Raw genomic sequence first — 25,661 nt, forward strand, 5'->3', positions numbered from 1 at the left:
TTCATCAAATGCAATCAAAGGTCTTTCTTTATTCAGTTTTGGTCTTCATGGAGTAGTTAATTTCCATTGCATACGACACTTTAAAGAAATTTCCACCTTGCTTTTTTTTTTTAATAAATTTTTGTTCATCTATGACAACTAGCTGATCTTCCTTCTCCTGCAAAACAACAAATATACATATAATAATCTGTTGTTAAACATGATTTATGTCTTGCCTTTCAAAAAAACTTCTTAAACATTTATTTTTTTAATGTCAAGTTGAGTGCAAAGATTCGAACTAGAAATCTATAAATCAAGGAAATTGCCGCCATTGATACTTAGAAATTAGGTAAGTCAACATTCCTTTGGAAAAGATCTGATTAATTAGAATGTTGTAGCCATCTGGATTGCTATTTTGTTCCAAGAACAAGGCAGGAGAATTGGGGTGGTTACCATGAAAATGGGAAAAGAGCAGAAAGTCATCAATGAATAGATCATATGATTTTAATGTCCCACTAGACAAGCCAAACTCCTCAACCAATGGGTTTTGTCAGAAATAACAACTTGGGAAAGATTGAACTTGTTTGCATCCTTTTATCTTAACAACAACCAAAGATTCCCCATACACAAACTGAACTTCTGTTTCACAATATAACTAGCAATATTGATTTACAATAGGAAAAGATGGGAAATCGCCAAATCTTTGAACATATTAGCTAGTAATTCTTATTTCACAATCAAATTGAGTACACAATCCAAATAGCAACATGAATAGCATTACACAAAGCAATACAAGTAGCTTCAAATGCAAACAAAGATGTACTTCATTGATTAATGGATGACACCATTTTCTTTAACTTCTTTGGCTGCAACACCATTTTCCTTCACCTCTTTGGCTGCAACACCATTTTCTTTCACTTCTTCTGCTGCAACACCATTTTCCTTCACTTCTTTTGCTGCAACACCATTTTCTTTCACTTCTTCGGCTGCCACACCATTCTGTTTCACCTCTTTGACATCTTTAGCAGATTGTTCCTTTTCTTTTTCTTCTTTCTCCGCCTTTGCACGAGCTTCTTCCTCCTCTTTCTTAATTGCTTCCTCCTTTGCAACCTTAAGAGCTTCAATGAATCTTTCCAAACAAGTCTTCTCGTTGTCATAATCTGATTTTGGCATCAAATTCTCTGCAACATCAGCAGGAGTCATTTTCGTTTCTCCCAACAATCTGTCAATTTCTCCAAACAATGGATGAGAGTCAATCTCCAAGTAATTCTTTGCCAGTACCTTGAATGCATCAAAGCAACAATAGGACATTTCTATGTGCTTGTCCATTCTTCCTCTTCTTATTAGAGCTGGATCAAGCTTCTCCACATAATTAGTAGTAAAAATAATGATTCTTTCGCCTCCACATGACGACCAAAGACCATCAATACAATTCAAAAGCCCTGATAAAGTAACCTTGCTATCTTTTTTCTCCTCTTCTTTTGCCTTTTTTGCAACCGGATCCAATTCATCGTCGCTGTCTTCCTCCTTCTTCTTCTTCTCTCTTTGGCCAGTAAGATCAAGAGAGCAATCGATATCCTCGATCACTACAATTGACTTGTTCGAGGTATCAATCAAAAGCCTTCTCAACTCTGTGTTATCCTTGACTGCAGTAAGTTCGAGATCATAAACATCATAATCCAGAAGATTTGCCATGGCTGCAATCATGGATGATTTGCCAGTTCCTGGAGGACCATAAAGGAGATATCCACGCTTCCATGCCTTTCCAATTCTAGCATAGTAATCTTTCCCTTTGCTAAACTTGATGAGATCATTCTTGATTTCCTCTTTCATTTTGGCATCCATTGCCAAAGTATCAAACGTTGAAGGATGCTCAAACACTACATTGCTCCACTTGCTCCCTTTGTATCCATACCAATTACCACTAGGATTGTTAGAGTAGAGCTTTCGCTGCCGGTTCTTTGTTGCAATGGCCTCTCCTTCTTTTAACACATGACTAACATAAGACTCGGTGATGAGTTCTCTATGGCGTTTGTGGACTGTGAGCTTGTAATACTTCATTTCATCATCAGCGGGATACCATGAAATTCGCTGTGTTTTCGGAAGAGTTCTCATTGCAGACCACCAAACCTTGACCCCTTGAAACTCATCAATGACTTCTTCATTATAATCCATACTAAGGACTACAGACTGGCTATCTTTGCCAACATCAGCCTTAAGCCGCTTAGCAGACGCCGAAGACTTACCGCTCAGATAAGTTTTAATTGCAGAGTAGGCCTCACTGCGCTTCATCCGTTCCCCAGTGAATTCATCAAAGGTGATTTCAACATAAGGATATGCCCAACTCACAAGTTTTTTGAAATATTTTTCGAAATAGTCTTGAAGTTGATAAGGGAAAAACTGTTTAAACATGGCATAAATGAACACCAAACTCCCCATGATTGAGCCTGCATGAGACCACAGTTCTCCCATCATCATTTTCTGCAACTCTTTCCACCACAGTTTAAATTTTGTGAATATTTTAAGTGTTTCTTAACTTGGCTAACTGCTCTATATATAGAGAGAGGAGACCAAGCACTGTTCCTAACTTGGTGTTCAAGCTACAATTTTCCACAATATCGAACAAGCACTTTTCCTTGGTGTTCAAGCTGCAATTTTCCACACTATCTCTGGAGGAAGTTTCCACCTAAGCCATAGAATAAAAGAAGTAGGTAGTGATTAAAAGCAGTCCACCAGTCATTGATTATTCAGTTTTTTTTATTGGAGTATTAAATTTGTTTTCACACAATATTGCAGCGAAGTTTCCAGTTGTCTTGATTTAGCCACCAGTCATGACTTGCAAAAACATTAGATTATAAAAATGACGGTGGCCACCACCTCTTAGCAACATCCTAAAGTCAAGAAGATTTTCTTTGATCCATAACACTAGAGCAACAAAAAAAGGGCAAAAGAAAATTAATCTGATTCTTCAGTATCAGATATAATACGTACACTTCACTTGGAAAATGGAAGATTCAAATCTTTAATCTTAAGTTTAAGCTCATAAATTTAAGCCTAACTGGCATTTTAATTACATCACCTTAATAAAAAAAAAAAAGAATATAAATTTTGAGCCTAAGTCTTCCTTCCTGCCAGAATGATGTAATCATGGATTCATGTGTTCACATGGACAATGGAAGATTCAACAAGCCAAGGGCCCTCTTAGAGTTCATTTCTTTCACGTGTCTTTGAAAGGTCAATGGATAGTTATTGAGACTTTGAAGAGGGACCCATTTCTTTGTCATTTCTTGAACTCAAACTTTAAAAATCGGTCGAATTAGTCTCCATAAAAGTTTCAGAAGGTGCTCTTTAGTTCAGTTTTGTCCTTGATAAAGCTGGACCAGGGACGCAGCTAATTTTTATTACCAAGGTGAATAAAATATGCAGTAGGGAAGACAGAAGCTAAAAAATTGCCAACCAAGTTACAATTAACACACCCACATGGTTTAACTTCAATGCCATTGGCTAAATTGAGAAGCTCAAACCTTGAATTATTTTTTCATTCTTAGACATAGTTTAGCATTGTTATTGAATGTAGTTTTTATGTTAAAAGGTTATTGACTTTTCAATTTTAGAAGAATAAAATACATACTGGATTTTAAGTTTTAAGTATAATGAAAAATGAACATTTCATCTTAAAATTTTTCAATTAATAAAATAATAAGATTTTTTTTGGGTCTGTTAATTCTGTTAAAAAGCTATTAAAAAATTATTTTATTTTGAAAAATTAATATTTTTGAATATTCACATAAAATAATTATTTATAACAATAATTTTTTAAATATATTTTTCATAATATTACTAGATATTTAAATTTTTTAATCATTTTATTACCAAGCTTTTTAATTGCATTTTTTCCACATATTTTTCAACCCAAAAATTTCCCTAAATGCTAAACTAACCCTTACTTGTTTGTAAATGTTTGCTTACAAGCACCAAAAGCCAACTTACCCTCTAGTTTCAAAAAGCCTTTAACATTGTAGAGATGTAGCATTCCCCAAGAGCGTTTATGATTCGATTTTAATCAAATTAATCGATTGAATTAATTTAATTTAATTAATTGATTATTATCAAAATAATCTTAATTGATTATCAAAAATAATTTTTAAAAAATTTTGAATTTTAATTAATTGAATTCAAAAATCAAATTAACTGAATTAATCAAAATTTGAATTGAAATATTATAAAATCTATATGTAAAACTAAAATTATATAAATTTATTCATTTCATTTTAGATTATTAGAGTTTTTAACTTAATTTTTTAGTGTATGAATATTTTTGTTAGATGATTTTATTTAACTTGTTTACATATGAAAATATAAAAATATAAAATATAATTTAACTTAATATATTTTATTATTAGGTTAATTAAAAAATTAATCAAATTGATATAATTAATTTTGATTGATTCATTTTTTAAATTAAAAAATTTGATTCAATTCAATAAATAAAAATAATATAATATAATTCAATTAATTTAATTTTGAATTGAATACTAATTTGATTTAAAATTAATCGAATAAACAACCTATACATAATCTTGTGGCTTCGGGAATGAGTGGCATTCATTAGTTGAATATGGATGTGATTTGGTCTAAATCAACCAAAATAGATTCTTCATTCTACAGTTTTTCACCAAAAAAATTATGCTATGCTTCACAGAATAGATTCAATTCAACCTTGTTTCTCTGGGTTTTTTTTTTTTTTTTTTTTTTCCGTCCAAATCAGCTCTCCTCTGCTCTCTTAGCTGGTGACAAACAAGACTATTTTCATTTCAAATTCTTGAAATCGAGTATTGAGGGTTTCTAATCAAATTCTAAATTCTTGTTCTTGAGATCAAATTCTGAAATCCCAATTGTTCTAATCAAGCTTTCTTTAATCAAAATTATCTTTCCAGTACCTTTATCTTAACATATTCTTAGCAATAATTCATGAATGCTGACACTTTCAAGTATAAAAAAAGACCAAAAAACATAGATTCAGGAAAGCAAATTAGAAGTGAATTACTATGAAACAAAGATTGTTTGATCACTGAAAACAGAATTTACACTTAACCCCCAATTTTTAATGCATTAAACGATTAAATTTTATGTATAAATTACAAATTACAAACAAAGAATTAAAGATAATTAAAAACATATCAAATTTCTGCTCAGAAGACATGAACTTTCTTCTCATGGATTTTTTTAAAAAAAAATCTCTGAAGTCTGACATGGGAATTTTTTTTTTTCATAATTCATCACAGCAGAAGCTTTTTAAGAAACAATTAATTTCACAAAAAAAAAATTAAAAATCAAAATTAATTCTTTAAAATTTAAAAAATAAGCTCTCATTCTTTCTCTCATAAGTTTTCTGCTCATTTTTCTATGCAAATCGGAATACGTATATTGCCCAAATTAGGCTATTTAATCACAGAGCCAATTCCATTAAAAAATTAAAACTTTTAGAAAAAATTATAGTAATACCAATAAAAGTAAATATTTGAGGAAGTTTTGAGATCAGAAATTGGTTAAAAATTGCCGGTCACGGTTAAATCAGAAACACGGACCAAATAAAACCTCATCATATCTCAAACATTGAAGAAATTTAATTCGTTAAAAAAGAAGACAAAAAAGGAGAATTTTTTGAAGAAATTTCAAGAGAAAAATAGATAAGATTGGTCATCAGAGACTTAAATACAAGTAATCATGGAATAAATCCAATCATATTGTTGCAGTTTTGGTTTTCTCATCAATTGATGGATGAAAAATACGAAATTTTCAAAAACAAATCGATTTTTCCTAAATTAGAACCCCGGCCCTCCCTTTGAAAGACGACTTCGAAACGAAAGTAACCCCATGGAACGGTGACAAGGGCTACTGGTTTTGACTAATATTTATAGATCTAATTGGAGGGGCTTAGATAAACCCTAGATGAATACGACAACGTTTTATATTTGGGCCTTCGGAATAGTAATGGGCTGAATGCTGAATAAGTAAAAATGGGCCGAACAGTCTTTATTGGGCTTCAAATTTCAGCTCTTCTTTTTTGGGATTATTTTTAGGTTTTAATTTTATTTTTTTTTTGTTTTTACTATTTTCTTTTTCATTTCTTTAATTTTATATTGTATTAAAATTAATTTCTAATTTTATCAGTAATAAATTTAAATAATATACATACATTTTATTTAAAATTTACTTCTTTTTTAAAGATTTTGCTTCCTTTCATTATTAACATCAATAATTAATTTAATTTTAATAATTTTCCATTAAACGTTTTATTGTGAATTATAAAGTGAAAGAAAACCATAATTATCATCAAGATTTTGCAATGTGTAAAATTTTTCTAATTTCAATAAAATATCATCAGTCCGTTGGACTTGATTATCTTGTGAGTTTCCTCCAATTGTTGATGCACAATTTACCAATGGTGGAGGCATCTCAAAGGCATAGCTATAATAAGAAGGGCAAGCATCCTTGAACATCTTTGAGTATATGTTTGGTTTGCATTTTGCAGGGGTCCCATGCTCGTTTCTGCAACAAAATGAATCAAGATTGAAAGCCACGCAAGCACTTTTGCAAGCAACAACTTATCCATCCTTGTCAAAGGACTTTTCGAGCACCTTCCAATGGTTCAGTTAGGCAAAAATGGTTGTGTAGCAACAGAAACAGGCAGGTCGTACCCATCAACCAGGTTAACATCAAGAACTTTTTTGGTACATAATCTGAGAACAAGGTAAAAGATTGAAGGTGCTGAGATTTGAATCTAGATCTACTGAATGTTATCTTTTAAAGATGATTTCGTAAATCAGCTGAACTAAGCTCCAAGATCAACATAATAAACCTTTGGTTTGCATTTGACCTCCTTTTAGAACACTTTGGAGTAATGTTGCGGAGGTGTGCCTTTCATCACAGTCACTAGTTTCACAAGCTGGTTGCCGATTGGAGTTGAAGTTGCTATCTATGCTGTCCGTGCCCAAATTCTCCCATTTCATGTCCAGGGTGCCTCAATGCGCTGCGTCTGGCCTGGCGGGACATAGAATCTGCCATCTGCTATCACTGGATGGCCGGTGTTGGAAGCAGTTGCTGGCCATAGAGCAAAAGTGCATTTGTTGTATGCATGAAATGCGACAGCATGTGCTAGTGAATTCCCTGCAACATTTATTTGCTTTCATCAAATTAATAATGGTACTGCTATCCCTGTTTCATACATTGGATTTGAAATACGCAACAATTATTAGATAATAAATGTTTATGACATTACCAGAAACAGGAGCAGGAGAGCAGCAGCAACATGAAATGGTTTCATTTTGAATTCAATGGGATGAAAGACAAAAGGGTTTTGAAATTATATCATATATAAATTTGGAGACAGAAACCAAACAGCTGTAAGGAAATTGACATATTTGCAGTAAATTTTTGAAACTATATGTGGAATTGCTTTCCAGGTGAGAAATCACCATTCAGAAGCCATATGTGAGAAATCGGATGATCTATGATTGTCATTTGATTGAAGTATGACATTTGAAATTGAGTCTTTTCATTTTCACAATATACAAAAGCTAATTTCATCAACAAATCACTCATTGCCTTTGCCTATTATTGATATGATACTATTTTGACAATCTAACTTACTCAGACAACCAAAAATTCTCATTTTCATATTAACCAAATTTAGCCATTTCTTAGGTTATTTTAACTCGTACAAATACTCAATACAAACACGTATATAAATTTGAATTCAAAAATTAATGCATCTGATTCATATAATTATTTTTAAAAATTGATATCGAATAAATTTAAAATTTATATTTCAATACCTGTAATTTTTTTTCTTTATCTCTATATCATAAACTCTTTTGTATAAAAAAAAACACCCATATAAAATTTATATCAAAGTGAAACTTCTTTACTTTCCTTGCCTGGATTCTCATCCAAATCTCCATTTTTTTCAACCACTCAAGCCAATCAATTAGGCTGACAAAGTGAAACCTGTCATCATCTTAAAACTAGAATCATATCTCCAATTACAGAAAGCTAAAGTTCATCCTAACAGGTTAGCGGCCTCATTTTTTTTTTTTTGAAAAAAAGATATTTGACATTTTCCAAATTTTTTTTATCTTAATATGATCAGTGATCATGGCACCCTGTTTGAGGTGAGTGATCACTTTTCTTCCAATTTTTTTCGTCCGAGCCAAACCGATTTATTAGCTGTTTGGCTTTGTTTTTTGTTCATAAATGGATTGAAATTATGGAAGTTGTAATGAAGTAATAAGTTGTTGCTCGTGCTGATCTGAACATGAATACAAATTCAAAAATACCTTGTTTAATCAAATTTATGGCAGAAGTTGCCTTCCCCAAGTTATTGTGTTGGGAAATGGTTACCAATTTGTATAACTCTCTACTCTCACCTCATTTCTTACTTTCAATCATACAAACATGCCTGCATGCATATAGTATTAATGGGAGTCTTGATTGCAATGCAAGAAAATCATAATTTTCATTGTTAATTACTTTTATATTTAATCTGAAAATACTTACTACAAACTCCAAAACACTTACCAAAATAAAAGGCTGAAAAATTGTCTAATCCACCAACTTCGATAGGGTAAAAAAGCATATCCAAACCGATATTTTTTAAAAATAATTAATTGAATCGAATGAATTAAATCCTGAAATTGAATTGGAATCTGTATTTTTACTGTTTTACACCCACCAAAACAGCAAAGTGTCAAGACTTACCCAAATATGTCAATTATAAAACCTACCGAGTACCAACCATTAATCTAATTATTTGAAAGTTGAAACCCCACCGCCAACCCAATCACCCAAAAATAAAAAAAAACCACCCACCACCAGGCAGGCACCAATTCACCAACCAGCCTTATGAACAAGTATGATTAATCCCAGCTGCAACTTTTTCCCCGGAGAAACCAAAAGGCACCAGTGTAACGGTATTGGCTATTGGTTTTTCTTTTTTTTTTTTTTGTGTTTTAGAAAATCTGAATGGCTTTTGTTCTCCTCGTGAATTGGGTCCCACCAACTCCTCCTTCTCTCTCCCTCTCTCTTTGTTTTTGGCTGTAAGCTGTAACATGTTCTGGGACACTGTAAGAAAAAGACTCAAAACCCAACTCAACCTTGGGTTTATCGAAATAAAAAACCTTACCAGTTACCAATTTGCTTATCTTATTCTTAGTTCTTACCCAGTTATCCTCAGTATTTCAAATTTGAAAACAGTTTTAACCCTTCCTTTGATTTCCAACTCCCCATGCTAAGTTAAGCCCGCGTCTCACTCTCTCTTTCTTTGACTGCCTCGGTCACACCCCACATTGTCTTGACCAACAATCTCCAGATTTTTAAACCTGTTATCTTTCAGACATTTCATCAAACAGGTTTCTCATTTCTTTTCTCTCAAACATGGATGAACAACCCCAAAAATATGAAAAGCTTGAAGCTTTTGCTGTCACCAACACTATCAAAGACCTTTGCTTGAATAATAACAGCGTTAGCGTTTCTGGGTCTGATTCTAATGTTAGTTCTAGCAATAATGGAAGTAGCAGTAGTAGTTTTCAAGATGCTAACTTCAATAAGAATAATTTTAGCATTAGTTTATGTTGTAGTAATTCTGAGTCAGCCAATAAAATTAGTGTTAGTAGGAATGCTGATTCTGTTACTACTGACTGTGAAGAGAGTGAAAAGAGTAGTCTTGATGCAAATGAGTGTAGTAGTTTTAGGAGTTTTTGTCCATCCAAACCTCATAAAGGAAATGATATAAGATGGGATGCAATACAGTATGTTAAGGGTAAAGATGGGGACTTGGGGTTAGCTCATTTTAGGTTGTTGAAAAAGTTGGGGTGTGGAGATATAGGGAGTGTTTATTTAGCTGAATTAAGAGGGATGGGATGTTTGTTTGCAATGAAGGTTATGGATAAAGGGATGTTAGCTGGGAGGAAGAAGATAATGAGGGCACAAACTGAGAGAGAAATATTGAGTTTGTTAGATCATCCATTTTTGCCAACCCTTTATTCACATTTTGAGACTGAGAAGTTTTCTTGCTTGTTGATGGAGTTTTGCAGTGGCGGGGATCTTCATATTCTCCGGCAGCGACAGCCGGGCAAGCATTTTTCGGAAGCAGCTGCAAGGTTAGTTTCTAACCTTTTAAGGTTTAATATGTTATATTTTAGGTTGCTAGTTTGGCCATCTTTCGTCCTAAGTTTGGCTACATCTTGTTTTTGACCAAAAAAGGAATAGTACTAGTCAGGGAAATGTTATTAAGGTATTCCTTGAAAATAGGAGAAGTGAAACAGAACTTATTTTTTATTATGACTTGGTATTCAGGACTTTTGATACAATGTATTTGGATAATTTGTGCTAAACCTGAGTTCGGAGTGTATAATTCATGGGGTAGAAAATAGTTTGCTTCAACTGTCAGTTCAGCTTTGGTTGTTCATGATAATTGTTTACTTTTCAAACCATGTTTCAGTTTCTGGTACTAACAGTGTACTTGGGAATATTCGGGACAGTTGCTAATTCTGTTTGGATGAACTCTAAGGGATTCGGTTGTCAGTTCAAATTGTCAATGTGAATCTGTCATTGTGCTTAGATTATCTCCATGGAATGTATTCGAGGTTTGGTAAGTTTTCTGATAAAATTTCTATGTTCTCGCAGGTTTTATGCTTCAGAAGTCCTTCTAGCCCTTGAGTATCTACACATGATGGGTGTGGTATATAGGGATTTAAAGCCTGAAAATGTATTGGTGAGAGAGGATGGCCACATCATGTTATCTGATTTTGATTTGTCGTTGCGATCTTTTGTCAATCCTACCCTTGTGCAGTCCAGTTCCGAGCCATCATCTAGAATCACTTCATACTGTATTCAGCCAGCCTGCATTGATCCAGCCTGCAAACTACCCGTATGTGTAGAGCCTGCATGTTTGCAGCCATCTTGCTTTAAACCTCGGTTTCTCAGTTCCAAAGCAGCAAAGGTGAAAAGTGAAAGAACAAATTTGGTGAATTCAGATTCATTTCCTGTGCTTATTGCAGAGCCAACTAATGCCCGCTCCATGTCATTTGTTGGAACCCATGAATATTTAGCTCCTGAGATAATTAGAGGAGATGGCCATGGGAGTGCTGTTGATTGGTGGACATTTGGTATTTTCTTGTACGAATTATTGCTGGGAAGGACTCCGTTTAAAGGCAATGGTAATCGGGAGACATTATTCAATGTGGTTGGTCAGTCCCTAAAATTTCCTGAGGGATCTTCAATCAGTTTTGCTGCAAAGGATTTAATCCGTGGTCTGCTTGTGAAGGACCCACAAAAGAGACTTGGGTTCAAAAGAGGTGCCACAGAGATCAAGCAGCATCATTTCTTTGAAAGTATTAATTGGGCTCTTATTCGCAGTACACATCCTCCAGAAGTCCCTAAACCCTTTGATATCTCATTTCTAAATCTGGCATTTATGTCATCCTTGCCTCCAAACGATAAGGGAGCCACAGACTCAGACAGGTCATCTGGTCCTTACTTAGATTTTGATTTTTTCTGAATTTTGGCGGGAAGCTATAGTGGTTATTCTTGAGGTGGTTAGATTGTTGATGTGTGTTCATGTTCTCAATGAAATCTTATCTCCTTTGCCAGATAACTTGCTTTTTTTTCCATCATAAGTAAATGTCTTACTGATGTGATTCCTACAGTTGCTATCCCGCAACAATTGGCGTATAATGGGGACGATGAACCCACTTGAAACATGAATTCCTTTTTAATTACTTCAAAAAGAGGACAAAAATTGAAGCAACTTTTGCTATGAGTTGTCTTTCATTCCCCTCTTTTGTGCCTTTAGTATTGAAGAGTCTCATATTGTGGACCTCCAATGGTGGGGCTTAAGCCCCTTTTCCATACTCACTCCTGGTCTAAAATCTGGACTCACCCAGTTATTCTCTAAAACTTTATCTGCAAATGAACTTTTGCCAAAGAAACTGAAACTAGACAAATCATAGTAAAGGGTTGGTTTTGTAGAACTGTTGATGCATCTAGCAAATGAGGAAATGTTGTGTCACTTTCCTATTGGTATTTTGTTTCTTATATTCGCTTTGAACTTTATGTGTCCCTTCTTGCTTGAATTGCTCCTGCTATTGCTTTATTTACCCAGGAAAAACACACAAAAATAGAAAAGAAAAGAAAAAAGGATGGGGGTGGGGTGCACTTTATTCTTTTGCAGTAGCCTTTTTTTTTTTCTTGTAAATGATCCTTTCGCTTTTATCTGTGTTTTTTCTCAGCCTACTGCTACTGAATTGAGAGGCTTGATAGTGATTACAGAAGAATTAGAGAATGATTCCTGACATAATTTTTTATACAAACGAGATCGCAGTTTGAAAATAAAGGAAGATACACTTGTCGAGATTTAAATTTCAGATCTATTAGTTATCATCTTTTAAATATGATAATATGATTCAACTGAACTAAATTTCGGATTCATTCTTGACATGATTTAAACATATAGAAAATACCAACAACTGACAATGTCTTTGTGTTGGAATCTCCTTAACTGCGTTTTTTTTTTTCACTGAATTCTTTTCTCAATTTTGCAAAATCAAATTCTGAAAAAGTTCCATGTTCTCTGGTAAACTAAACCATGCCTTTTCCAAATGTTATCAACAACTGGAGTGTAAAGACTTGAATATCCATACCTAAGTCAAAAAGATCTTGAATTCTTTTCAAGATTTGAAGCCCTGAATGATGGAGAACATTAAAGAAATGCTCTTAGAGCCCATAAATGTTGTTTACTGTCAATTTTGTAATCTGGTTTCAGACAAAGCACATTTGACATGTCTATTCAAAGCATCTGTCATGACTTGTTGGGGATATTTATTTATAGAAACTCACACCAAAAAGTATTTGGTGGTCCATGAAATTAATTAGTTTGTTATATCAATTTGTTAAGTTGGGATTTATTGTTTAAGATTTCAAGTTGATAGGAAAATATTCAACTATTACTCTGTATTTTAGTTCTAATATTATCACATTATCATTAACATACAAAATAAAATGAATTATAAACTTGAAATTTAATTTAAGTGATTTTTATAATATTTTGCATTAAAGGTTTTATAATTCAATTCAATTATAGTAAGTTGGTTTTATTCTCAAACTCGATTTAATTCAGTTGATTTTATAATTTAATTCCATTAGGAACTTGTAATACTATTGTATAACATATAATAACACTATTTTTTTTTTTTTAATAATTGAGACTATGGATAATTAAAATTTATTCATTAAAATTAAAACTTTAATATTTTACCAACATGAAATACAACTATCAACAACACCATTAATTTTTAGGCTTAAATATAAAGAAAAAACTTTTTAATAAAAATTAAATAATTACCTAAACACATATTTTTATTGTAATTAAATAAGTCTTTAAATATTTATTTTTATCAAATTGATGTTTTAAATATCTTTTTTCATATAATTGAGTCTTTAAATATCTATTATTACCCAATTAAGTTTTTAATTGAACAAAAATAATTGTTAACTATTAATCAATTTTCATTTAATAAAAATTCAATTGACTAAAATATATGTATAAAAATATAATTAATTTCACTAACATGATAAAAATTTGAATGATTATTTAATTTTAATTTAAAAGTTTTTTTTTTTTTTATATATTTATGCCTAATATATATGTCTTTCTTCCATTTTTTTTATTATATTCATTTAATTTTGAAAATTTTAAGTTTTAATAGTTAAAATTATTAATTTATCAATTTATTGTTCACCATTATCTCAAATACTACTTATATCCATTAATTCGATGCAGATTTCATAACTTTGGTTTTTCTCTTTTTAATTTCTGGTGTTTGAAGATGATTTAGATTTAAGCATTGTTTTGTTTTTACTAAACATCAATGAAAAAAGCATTGAAGATCACGCCCTATTTCATGGTCCATTTTACTTTTCTCTACTTCCCAATCGAGTCCCTCTCCTTTCACTCTACACCATGATACTTTTTTTTCCCTAGAAAGTGATGGAAAATAGGCACGTGGCAACATTGCACTGAATAATTTTCTGCTGTCTTTTTCAATCAATGTCTACAAAAGTGATATAAACAAATTATGAGGCACTTATTAATATTGCATTATTAGATATCTACTTTTTCTTTTTCTCATCTGTCTGATTAAAGAAATCGATATCAGATTTCTTTCCAAGAAATTAACATTTCGAATAAATCTAGAAAAGTTTATGAACACCTTGGATAGCCTAACATTTGAATAAAAAAATAATTTAATTGGTACATATAATTACTATTAAAAAATAATATTTAATAAATATAAAATTTAAATCTCAATATTTATAATTTTTTTATTTTTAAATTATGATTTTTTTGTATAAAAAATTTTAAATTACTAAAATATAAAAAAAGCATAAGAATGATATTAACTCTCAAATCTTTAACATAAGTAGGTGGCCACTAATGGAGGATAATCATTCTATATATTAGTTGTGAAATGCATAAATTTAAATAAATTTGTATCTATCATTTTGTTTCATAAATATTTAGTAGGTTTTACTTTTTGATGCAAAAAAAAATAAAAAATCATTCTTCCGTTGTTATCCATTGCTGGCTTCTTAAAGCTTGATTTTGGGGTTTTAGCTTTGTAGAGGCAAAGTTTGATTCATGTATAGAAATAAACAAATTTTATAGTCGTATGGTTCTTGACTTCTAGGGCTTAATTTTAAGTGTTTTTTTTTTTTTTTTGATTTTATGGGTTATTATTTTAATATAATTTAAAGTTATATTTGATGTATAAGATAATGAATATGATAATATAATAATAATTTTATATTATATTTCATTTATATCTAATTGAAATGGATAAAATTATAAAAAAGATTATTATCTTTTTGATATAAGATAATTTAATCTTTTCAAAATGAAGAGAATTATTTTTAATTTATGAGATTAAACTTACAGTCATATTTGGTATACAAGATTATAATAAGATATGATAAAATAATATTATAAATAAGATTAATTAAATAATATTATTTTGTTTTGTTTTTGATATATGTAAAGATTAAAATAATATAATTTATTTATTTGTCAAAATTATCTTTACTCAAAATTTATATAATTTAAATTATTGATGTAATTTAAGGGTATAATTGGATAAGTAAGTTTAATTTTATAGATTAAAAATAATTTTTTTCACTTTAAGAGGATTAAATAATTTTATACAAAGAGGATATTAATTCTCCTTATAATCCCTACTTATCTCTTTAAATACAAATCAAACATCATATATGATGATTATTATCCTATCTTATTAATAATTTTATGTATCAAACATAATTTACATGTCTTATTATATTCTTAAAAATTATATTAATAATTTAAATTGCATAAACTTTGAGAAAAATAATTTTGACCAATAAAAAGATTATTTTATCTTAATCCTTATATCACATCAAACATAAGATATGATAATATTATTTAATTTAATCTTATTCATAATATCATTTTATCCTATTATATAATAATCTTATATACCAAATATGATTAAATCTAATTATATTTAATTTTATTTAGTAAAAGTTAAACCCTTAATTTAACTCAATTAATTCATATAAGTGTCTTTAAGAGATAACATTCAATAAATATAAAATTCAAATTTCAGTACTTACAAATCATAACCTCTTATGTTAGACTGCAATCATTTTTGTACAAATTATAACAACTTTATTTAATGTGAATTAACATTGTTTGAATATAATTAAATTGTGTCAAAATTTTGTGATAACTTCAATGAAATGAAGTTTGAAGGATTACACTATGACTGAATATCAACTAGAATTATCATTCATCCTTAAATAATTTGATAAAGAGAAATATAGAAAATTCCCCTACGGATAGATGGCTTTAATTATCGGTCCAATATATAAATTAAAGAAAAAAAAAACAATATCAATGTCTTGCCAAGAAATTAACAATTCAAAAGCATCTAGAAAACTTTATTAACACTTTGGGTAGCCTAACATTTGAATAAAAAATAAAATTACTAGAATTAATATTTTTATATATAAGATAAATTACAAGATGTTTTCACTTTTTTTTTTTTTTAATTTCGATCGCTCAATTATAAAAAAAAAAAAAAAAACCTTACAATTTGGTCACTCACGTTTATTAAATTATTTTTTGCCATCCAATTGATAGAGACTTATGGCATGTTGCGTGGGATTGCCACATAATTTGTCACTCGCCACATCAATTGACATTCCATGTAGAATTTTTTACATGGAATTATAAATTTAAAATAAATAAAAAATTAATAATATGAAAAAAAAATTTACATTATTTTGTTACTTAACTTTAAACTTTTATAATTTCGAAACCAACATTTATAAAATTTATTAATATTTTGATATTCATTATCAATGTCTCATTCTCGACATGGCTTTGTAATGATTTGAACACCAAATTTTGTGAAATTTAATATAATAAATTATTTTATTATTTTTGTTAGATATATTAAAATATCTTGAGATAATACTCAAATAAATCCTTAAATTTTATCAATAAAAAAATTTCTAATCTTTTATTGCATGAACTATTTAAGCCTTTAGTCTTTTATTGCATGAAATCAATGGCTTATTTTCACAAATGTTGATGATTAAATTGTTATAAAACTACTTCGACTATGAGACATTGACTATGAAGAGAAAATATTAATAAATTTCACAAAATTAATAATCAAATTATGAAAATTTCAAAGTTAAGTAATAAAAAAAAAACTCTCAAAAATTAAAATAATAAAAAATGTAATTTGGTTTTTTTTCTTAATATCCAAAATTTAAAAAAAAAATTATAAAACCACATGTCAAGTGATGTGGTAATACCACGTCAACTTTGCGTTAATCTCCAAAGAAAGAGTGACCAAAAAAAAAAAAATCCCTATATATTATTGATTAAATTGTAACTTTTTAAAGTTGGGTGACCAAAATAAAATATATACTTGAAAACTTTAATGACTAATCTTGTAATTTACCCATATATGTATGAATGTAGAAAAAGTTTGTGATTGATATAAATTAGTTGTGGATAAAATTTTTAGTAAAAGTAGATAATATATATATATTTTTTAACCACAAAAATGGGTAACTTAATTGATGAAGGATATATATCATTATAATATTAAAGTAACTTGTATGAAATTTAAATAAATTCGTATCTTCTTTCCAAAAGTAGCATTAATTAATTGAATTAATATGTAATACAAACAAATAAAAATATACACAAATTAACTTACTTGTAAAGGTTTTGCAAGAGAAGCAAAATTCTCTCTATAAATCCTTTCTATATATTTGCATTTAAAAAAAAAAATTAATGCAAGTCATATACAAAATGAGTTAATTACATTTAGTTGACCAAGCTAGCTATTTGAAAAATCAAAAGCAAGGAAAGGAAGAGCATGTTATTGAAATTTTCTCCATTTTTGATACATAATATCTTCAAGTTTTTCTATATAGAGGATCATAATTTAGAGATAAAAAAAATTATAGACGTTAAAATTTAAATATAAACTTATTAAAATAACTGAATGAATAAATTAAATTAAGTTTCGATTTCACACCCTTGTATTTTTTCAACAATCATCGTTGTCGCTTTCTTAACCACAAGCCTTGAAGTAGAAAAGAAGAAGAAAAGCATACTCATCACCGTGTTGTTCGTCACTCGATAACTTTTGTATATATATAAACCTCAAAACAAACCTCCAAGAGAACCAAAACTAAGCAATCTTAAAAAAAACAAAACTGTTCTAAAAGCCTAACAATGGCAAAACCAAAAGAAAACCCTACTCCATTTTTTCCGAACATTGCTCAATGTGCATCAATTGGACATGAAAAACACATGGTGGTCGCCAACATGGATGGAACCCTACTAAGGGGACGTAGCTCTTTCCCTTACTTTGCATTAGTTGCCTTTGAAATTCGTGGCATATTAAGGCTTCTTTTATTGCTTTTAGCTTCCCCTGTAGCTGGAACCCTTTCCTACTTCATCCCCGAATCAGCTGGTATTCGGGACCTTACTTTCAAAACCTTTGTATGAATGAAAGTAACCGATTTTGAATTCGTGGCCAGGGCTTTGCATCCGGGGACATGGAGGGTGTTTTCTTCATGTGAGAAAAGACGTGTGCTTACGGCGAACCCTAGAGTCATTGTGAAGCCATTTTTGAAGGATTATTTGGGGGCTGATATGGTTATTGGAACTGAAATCCACGTGGTTAGAGATAGAGCAACTGGGTTTGTGAAGAGTCCACGGGTTCCTGTGGGGAAGAGCAAGGCTGATGCACTTGGGAAAGTGTTTAAGGATGAGCCTGTGGCACATATTGCTTTGGGGGATGGAAATGCTGATTATCCCTTCATGAAATTGTGCAAGGCTTGCCATCTAAAACTATTTTTTCTCCCCAATTTTTAGTAAGGATTACACTTTAATTACATGCTAGAAAATTTGCTTGGCTACGCTCGAGATAATTTTTTCATTTAAAAATAATATTAATTATTTGAATTTAAATATATATATATTTTCTTATTTATATATGAAGATATAAAAAATCGTAACTTTGAATGTTTTTAAAATTCTCATTTTAAGATTTTTTGCAAATAAATATATTTCATTTTTCAATTTAATTTAGTAAAAAATAGATAAATTGATACATTTTTGTAGGTTTTCTTCTAAGAAATCTAAATTTCGTTTTTTCCATTGAGTTATTGATTTTTTTTTTATTTCTTTTCTAAAGCAAATTTCATAGAAAACAAAAGGCAAGGCCTAATTAAATGAAAATTGTCTTCCAGTGATATCTTTATTTTTTAAAACGATATAAATTATTTGAATTTAAGTGTATATATTTTCTTATTTATGTATAAAGATATAAATAAATATAAAATACAACATTAATTAAAAAGGAAAAGTAGTCTTCTAAGGGCTAATTACTTGACACTCATCAAGCAATTATTGGTATTTTGTATTTTTTGTAATTTTTTTATAAAATTATTTATCAAAAAATATTTTATTAATTTATTTTTTTTTTTTGTAATTTTTTACTAAAAGCTTCTCTATCATAAGCTTTTTACATTTTTAATTTTAAACAATTTAGTTTATCCTTTATGTTTAATTAATATAAAAAATTATTGAATATTCAATTATAAGATGACAAATGTCACCGAATTGGATGCTCTTATGAATAGCAATAGATTTGGAAATTATTTATTTTTATTTAGTGGTAGGAGGTTTTTGGGCTTTACCCAATACATTATAGGATTACTTATTTCAAACCTAATGAATTCATAAGAAATTAATTTTCTATCAGGGAATTTGAACTTAGATAACAAAGAAAAAAACACTTGAACAACTAATCATTCATTGATAGATTTGAAATTACTTTGAATAATAATAATAAATTTATTAAAATTTAAAATAAAAATTAATTAAAGGATAATTATTAAGTAATATGTGTTATGCAACAAAAGTTTCAATTGAACAATTATTTACCATTGCAATTGGGATATAGCTTTTTTATTATGGTATAGACTTTTATAATAATTTGCCAATGATGAAATTTCAATTTCATTTGCAGGAAAGCTATGTGTTTCCAACAACGCCCAAGGTTGAACCACAAGTCTTGAAAAACTGCCAAAACCAATAATTTGCCATGATGGTCGGCTTGTTCAAAAACCAACCCCATGCAAAGCACTTCTCACCATCTCCTCCTTGCCTCTGGCATCGTCCTCCCAATGCCATTAGTCTACTATGCCTTGTGGGCACTTGGTGTTAAGAGTTTACATCAAAGGCACCCAACCACCACCAACTAAAAAATCAATAGAGTCCTTTTCATTTGCTCTCATAGAACCCTACTTGACCCTGTCTTCCTCTCCGTCGCTTTAGGCTGTTTGATCCCTGCCGTTACATACTCTTTATCGCGATTATCCGAAGTCATCACCGTCCGTTTAGTCGTGATCGGACCATGGATGCTTCCACGATCAAAAAACTCTTACAAGAAGGTGACCTAGTTATATACCCCGAAGGAAAAACATGTGGGGAACCATTTTTACTAGGGATTTTGGCTTTATTCGTTGAGTTAACTGATGAACTTGTTCCGGTAGCTATGTTGAATAGGATGAGCATGTTCCATGGAACAACAGCTAGAGGTCGGAAAGGAATGGACCCATTTTTCTTCTTCATGAACCCTAGCCCTGCTTATGAACTAACATTCTTGAACAAATTGTCCTCTGAATTAACTTGTAGTGCTGGCATATCAAGCCAAGTAGTTGCTAACTGCATTCAAAGCACGATTGCTGCAAGCTTATCTTATGAATGCACAAGTCTTACTAGGAAAGATAAGATAGAGCCTTCGCTGGAAATGATGGCACTGCGGTGGAAAAACCAAAACTTTCTCTTAATAAAGTCATGGGTTTGCTGGAAAATTTGGTTCAGTGCTGGGGCAGGGGTTAGCATCACCATGTGGCCCATGGACTCGTCGGCTGCGACAAGGTCCTTAGTTCTTGCACCCATCGTACCAGGATGAGGCTCTTAATTTAGTTGAGGGATATAGCACTAGTCTTTGGAAAAGACTTACGTAAGGTAAAATTCATAAAATTTCATAAAATTTTTTATTAAAAATAAATAAATAAAAATTAAAAAAAAAATGATAGATTAAAAGATCTTATCATATAAATCAAGCATATAAAATTTTTTAAAAATTTATATATTTATTAAATAGATATTTTTAATAAAAATATTGATATAATTTTTTTCGTTGAATAAATATCGATTAAATTTGAATTATAAATAATATTTTTAATAATTTTTTAAAATATTATTAATTTTCATATTAAATTTTATCAATCTATTGGTTCGAATTTTTTATTAAAATTTTTATTTACTCATTTCTAATAAAAAATTTATTGAATTTCACATATAAAACTTTATGTAAGTTTTTTTTACTCTTTAATTTATTTAATAAATATATCAAAATTTATTAATTTTTTTTCAAATTTTGTACGCTTGATTTTTATGATAAAATTTTTTAATTCATCGATTTTGATTTTCTATTTTAGTTTTTATTTACTCATTTTTGATAAAAAATTTCACTAATTTCACTTATAAAATTTTGCGTAAGTTTTTTTCACTCTTTGATTAAAGTTTAAATGTTAATTTTAATGTTTGCCTAAACTAGTTAATGAATAACTAACATGTGCCCACAATAATAAATTATTATATTATTATTCATTAATTCATACCTAATTTCCAATTTTCTATTTCGTACTTTGTCATCTTTGCATAATATTTTCTTTTCCAAAAAATTATCAATCTCTATTTTCAATATTAAGATTTAACTTAAATAAAAATGAGAGATTAATTTAACTTAACTATTGATTGAATCACATGCAAAAGTGAATGATTGGGTTTGATTATATATTTATATAATTTATACTTTAAAATTTTAAATTAAAATCTAAAACTCTAATTTCTTAAGTTTTTTAATATTTACAGTAAATTAAATCTTAATCATTAAAATTAAAATTAAATCTAAAAAAAATTAAAAACTAAACTAATCCAAAACATCTAAATTATTAGATATTATTAGAACTGATAATTTGTATATACATATTTATTAATTTCATATTTAACATATGCAAAATATATAAATTTTTTATATCGATATATTAAATATAAAATATTTATTTTTTAATTTTTATTAAATTTATATATAATTTTTATTAAAATTTTAAATTATGACTTTTTTTTTTTTATCATTTTCTAATAATGAATCAATATTCTTACCTTTGTACTGGGGCAAAAAAAACCATTGGTTGGAAAGTTGAAAACGCCTCGTTTCATTTATTTTCTTCTGCCAGAAACAAAGAAGCTTCCGGAAACGTTACATTTTTTTCCTTTTTGACATTTCCACTTAACAACAAAAACCTTGCGACAAAACCCATGGGCGCCCATTAAATTCCCTCTTAAATAAAAAATTAAAATTAAAACAAAAACAAGGCAAAGTCTTCAAAAATTCTGTCCTCTCTGTAATTCTATTTACGATTGGAGCCGAACGTAGAATTTTTTTCCCTCATGGATTCCCGGCATTTTTTCGGATTTTTTGTTCTTATTTTCCTTCATTTCTGTTTGGCTTCGGCTGAGATTAATGGATCGGTGCTTAAAATGAAAAGAGGAACTTCTTCTGTTCTATTCGATCCGACTCGTGTTACTCAACTCTCATGGCACCCTAGGTAACTTTAATTTCTCTCTCGTTTTTTTACATTTTTAATTTTTTCCGGTTTGATTTAGTTAAGCTGGTTACATTTTTTTTTTTTCTCATTTCGCAGGGCTTTTATTTACAAAGGCTTTTTATCGAGTGAGGAATGTGATCACCTTATTACTCTGGTGAGCAACAATTTAAAAAAACATTTTTTTTGAAGAATTTCGATTTATGGTTTTAACTTTTTCTTTTAAAAAAAAATTGAGTTAATTTTAGGCAAAGGATAAGTTAGAGAAGTCAATGGTGGCAGATAATGAATCAGGTCAAAGCATTGAAAGTAAAGTTCGAACCAGCTCTGGCATGTTTCTTCAGAAAGCTCAGGTATATCTAATAAATTGCCTTTCTTTTGTGTGTGTGTGTGTGTGTGTGTGTTTTTTTTTTTTTAGTTTAAAGCTGTTAAATTTGTTGGAATTCTGATAATGTAAAAGATGAATGCTGTTACTTTGTTACCGTGTGTCCGTGTTCACGCCCCATTGTTGAATTATTGAGTAGAATTGTAGGATTTAGAAGTAATGGAATGGTCTCCCTACCTCCTGGTTTTGTTTTCTGTGAATTCTTTTGGCTAAATTGAAAGGATGTTATATTATGCAATGAAATCTTAATGTCGTTTCTAAAGAACGGATGAGGTATATGGGTTTATAGAATTATGTCATGATAATGGATACTTAGTCTTGTGTGTTCCTTTTTTGCTATAAAATTGGTCACAATGAATTTGAGTGTGCTCTGATTTTTAAGAACTTGCATTTGATATTGACAGATTTGATCATATTAACTAAAGGTTGCGGAGTAACTATGAGTTTTGAACCACTTAATGGCCGAATTTTCCATGCATTCTTTATTGATGTTCTGTTAGAAGTTGTATTCTGAAGTGTTTGTACTCAGCAGTTTTTCTATGTTCTTCAGAAATAACCAATAACCAATTTTTGGGTGGCAGTTTGTCACAGATGATGCTATGTGTGTTTTTCCCTCTTGATTCATTCAAACTTAATCTGAGGGCCCAGTTCTTTAGCAAAAGAATCTGTTTCCTAATTGAATGAATGATTGAAAAGCATATTACTTATGCGTTAGTCACATTGGTCTAGCTAATTCAAGCCTTGTCAAATCCGTATCATAAATTACTGTCGTGGATGCATTCATGCAAGGATTAGTTACGTTTTTCATTATGTTTAGGATTCTTTTCTCTATGCTTATTGTGATGATTAGGATTGTTTATGTACATGGACCATGTTTAAACGGCATTGCATGTGCTGATTCTTGAACTTCAAATGCTTGTGTGCTGTCCTTTGTTTCTCATGTGAAGGATGAAGTAGTTGCTGATATTGAAGCCAGGATTGCTGCATGGACCTTCCTTCCAGTAGGTATGTTTTTTTACTAGCTTGTTGTTACTCTATAATTTCTTAATCTGTGTGGAAGGACTTTTTCTCATCTTCCTTGAACCTGGCATTGCGAACAGAGAACGGGGAGTCTGTGCAAATACTACATTATGAGCATGGTCAGAAGTATGAGCCACATTTCGATTATTTTCACGACAAGGTGAACCAGGAGCGGGGTGGTCACCGTATTGCCACTGTACTGATGTATTTGTCTGATGTTGAAAGTGGTGGGGAAACTGTGTTTCCAAATTCAGAGGTAAGCATTTGCCAGTGAATCCAGTTTTCTGGCTGTTTTTGGTTCTGTTTGCTTTGTTCCTATTCTTTCATTGTTATATTTCCATTTTATTTTGTTCATCACTCATCATTTGTCTTCCGTAGGGAAAGCTTGCTCAGCCCAAGGACGAAAGCTGGTCAGATTGTGCCAAAAATGGATATTCAGGTATTACAATTACCCATGGAGATTTTAGGTGTAAAGCCGCTGTATTTTTTTTTTTTTTTTACTTTCATAGATTTTAATGTGGTAAATCATATAAGCCTGTTAATTGAACTTTCTTTTGATTCTAAATAATAAAATCTCAGTTAAAGAGTGAACAAGTATATTAATATAAAATCATTTAATTATAAGTGTATTTTGGATCGGGATCCTCTTGGACACAGCAGTGGAGTTATGTTTGCCATTGTTTATTATCTTACATAGTCCCACTTCTATGATTGGCTAGTGATCTGTCATTCCAATGAATTTTGCAGATATTACTATAAAACTGCTGTATAATGTTCTTATTTAATTGTTCTCAGATAAATTGTTGCATTAGAAATCCCACCATATATTCATTAGTATCTGACACTAACTGTACTGCTTATACTTGCAGTGAAACCCAGAAAAGGCGATGCATTACTGTTCTTCAGTCTTCATCCTGATGCAACTACTGATGCAAACAGTTTACATGGAAGTTGCCCGGTGATAAAGGGTGAGAAATGGTCTGCAACAAAGTGGATCCATGTCAGGTCCTTTGATACACTGCAGAGGCACTCTGCGAATGGGGATTGTATCGATGAGAATGATAACTGTCCTATCTGGGCTAAGGCCGGTGAGTGTGAAAAGAACCCTACTTACATGGTGGGTTCTGAGGAGTCTTATGGATACTGTAGGAAGAGTTGCAAGGTATGCTCCTCCTAGAAAGTTCTTTCTGGGGCTGTTTCTGGATTCTTTGAATAGTGATGGTTAACCATTTAATGGTTGTATTCGAGTTGTGCTCAATGCACACGCTGTTTGTAGGACTTAAATATTTATATTGTGAAATGTCATATATTAAAGATGTTTACTATCATTTCTGTTTCGTTTTTCCTTTCTGAAAGTTGGTTTCTAGCTTGATTATCATCTGAAACTTATCATTTGAAATGAATCACGTTCGGATTGGGAACACATTAAACAGAATGATTGAACTGTTAGTTAGACTAATTCCTTTTCTCTGGTAAGCATGCAAATGGTGCCATTTGGAGGCTATACTTTGGAGCCAAGTGACTCAGAAGTGCAACATAACCAAGTAAACTGATTTTTCATCAGTTTACTCAGATTTTCTGAAGCTTTGTGAAATACTTACCAAGTAAATTGGTGTTTTATAAAACTTAAATACATAAATATGGGTAATGAAGTTTCACATCTTGCCAACAATATGAAAACTTAGGCAATATGATACCAAATTCACCAATTTCTCGGTTTAATATGCTTCTTGAAATTCAAGCCATTTGTTACATTTACTAGTCTTAAAATTATGGTAGCTTTAACCACATGGTATATCCCAAAGGCCTAAAAAATATTTTCAATAATCTAAACATCTCAAGACAAAAAAATATGTTAATATTTTTTTTACAAAAAAATCTAAGAATTTGAATATCATATTTTTTAGTTATATTTTAAAAATAATTGCATAAACTAATTTAATTTAACTTATGATTCCAAAATATGTTGTCA

The 25,661-nt window shown here is 30.3% G+C and overlaps 2 protein-coding genes, 3 non-coding genes and 2 pseudogenes across 6 annotated transcripts; 3 read left to right on the top strand and 4 right to left on the bottom strand.

The window, feature by feature from the left end:
• Window positions 1-679: 679 nt before the first annotated feature.
• Window positions 680-2,705, bottom strand: LOC111291974 (AAA-ATPase ASD, mitochondrial pseudogene; annotated as a pseudogene). The gene has a single exon (XR_016345871.1). The product of XR_016345871.1 is annotated as an AAA-ATPase ASD, mitochondrial pseudogene (transcript).
• A 2,459-nt stretch (window positions 2,706-5,164) lies between these two features.
• On the bottom strand, window positions 5,165-5,270 carry LOC149516618 (small nucleolar RNA R64/Z200 family). The gene has a single exon (XR_016346047.1). It is a non-coding gene; the product is annotated as a small nucleolar RNA R64/Z200 family (small nucleolar RNA).
• Window positions 5,271-5,513: 243 nt separating this feature from the next.
• On the bottom strand, window positions 5,514-5,590 carry LOC149516619 (small nucleolar RNA SNORD18). Its single transcript, XR_016346060.1, has one exon. It is a non-coding gene; the product is annotated as a small nucleolar RNA SNORD18 (small nucleolar RNA).
• Window positions 5,591-5,677: 87 nt separating this feature from the next.
• Window positions 5,678-5,760, bottom strand: LOC149516620 (small nucleolar RNA Z199). The gene has a single exon (XR_016346043.1). It is a non-coding gene; the product is annotated as a small nucleolar RNA Z199 (small nucleolar RNA).
• A 3,241-nt stretch (window positions 5,761-9,001) lies between these two features.
• On the top strand, window positions 9,002-11,635 carry LOC111291975 (serine/threonine-protein kinase D6PK-like). The gene is made up of 2 exons (XM_022884134.2): window positions 9,002-10,139; window positions 10,666-11,635. The coding sequence occupies exons 1-2, from the start codon at window positions 9,415-9,417 to the stop codon at window positions 11,537-11,539; spliced, it is 1,599 nt and encodes a 532-aa protein (XP_022739869.2). The 5' UTR covers window positions 9,002-9,414; the 3' UTR covers window positions 11,540-11,635.
• A 6,060-nt stretch (window positions 11,636-17,695) lies between these two features.
• LOC111293410 (glycerol-3-phosphate acyltransferase RAM2-like) lies at window positions 17,696-20,590 on the top strand (annotated as a pseudogene).
• A 1,395-nt stretch (window positions 20,591-21,985) lies between these two features.
• On the top strand, window positions 21,986-25,017 carry LOC111292874 (putative prolyl 4-hydroxylase 7). The gene is made up of 7 exons (XM_022885485.2): window positions 21,986-22,287; window positions 22,384-22,441; window positions 22,533-22,637; window positions 23,617-23,674; window positions 23,770-23,945; window positions 24,068-24,128; window positions 24,559-25,017. Exons 1-7 carry the CDS (start codon window positions 22,130-22,132, stop codon window positions 24,864-24,866), a joined length of 924 nt encoding a protein of 307 aa, XP_022741220.2. The 5' UTR covers window positions 21,986-22,129; the 3' UTR covers window positions 24,867-25,017.
• The last annotated feature ends 644 nt before the right edge of the window (window positions 25,018-25,661 follow it).

Source organism: Durio zibethinus, chromosome 10 (assembly GCF_047325235.1).
Source record: "Durio zibethinus cultivar Kanyao isolate XHJ-2024 chromosome 10, ASM4732523v1, whole genome shotgun sequence".
NCBI classification, from domain to species: Eukaryota; Viridiplantae; Streptophyta; class Magnoliopsida; order Malvales; family Malvaceae; genus Durio; species Durio zibethinus.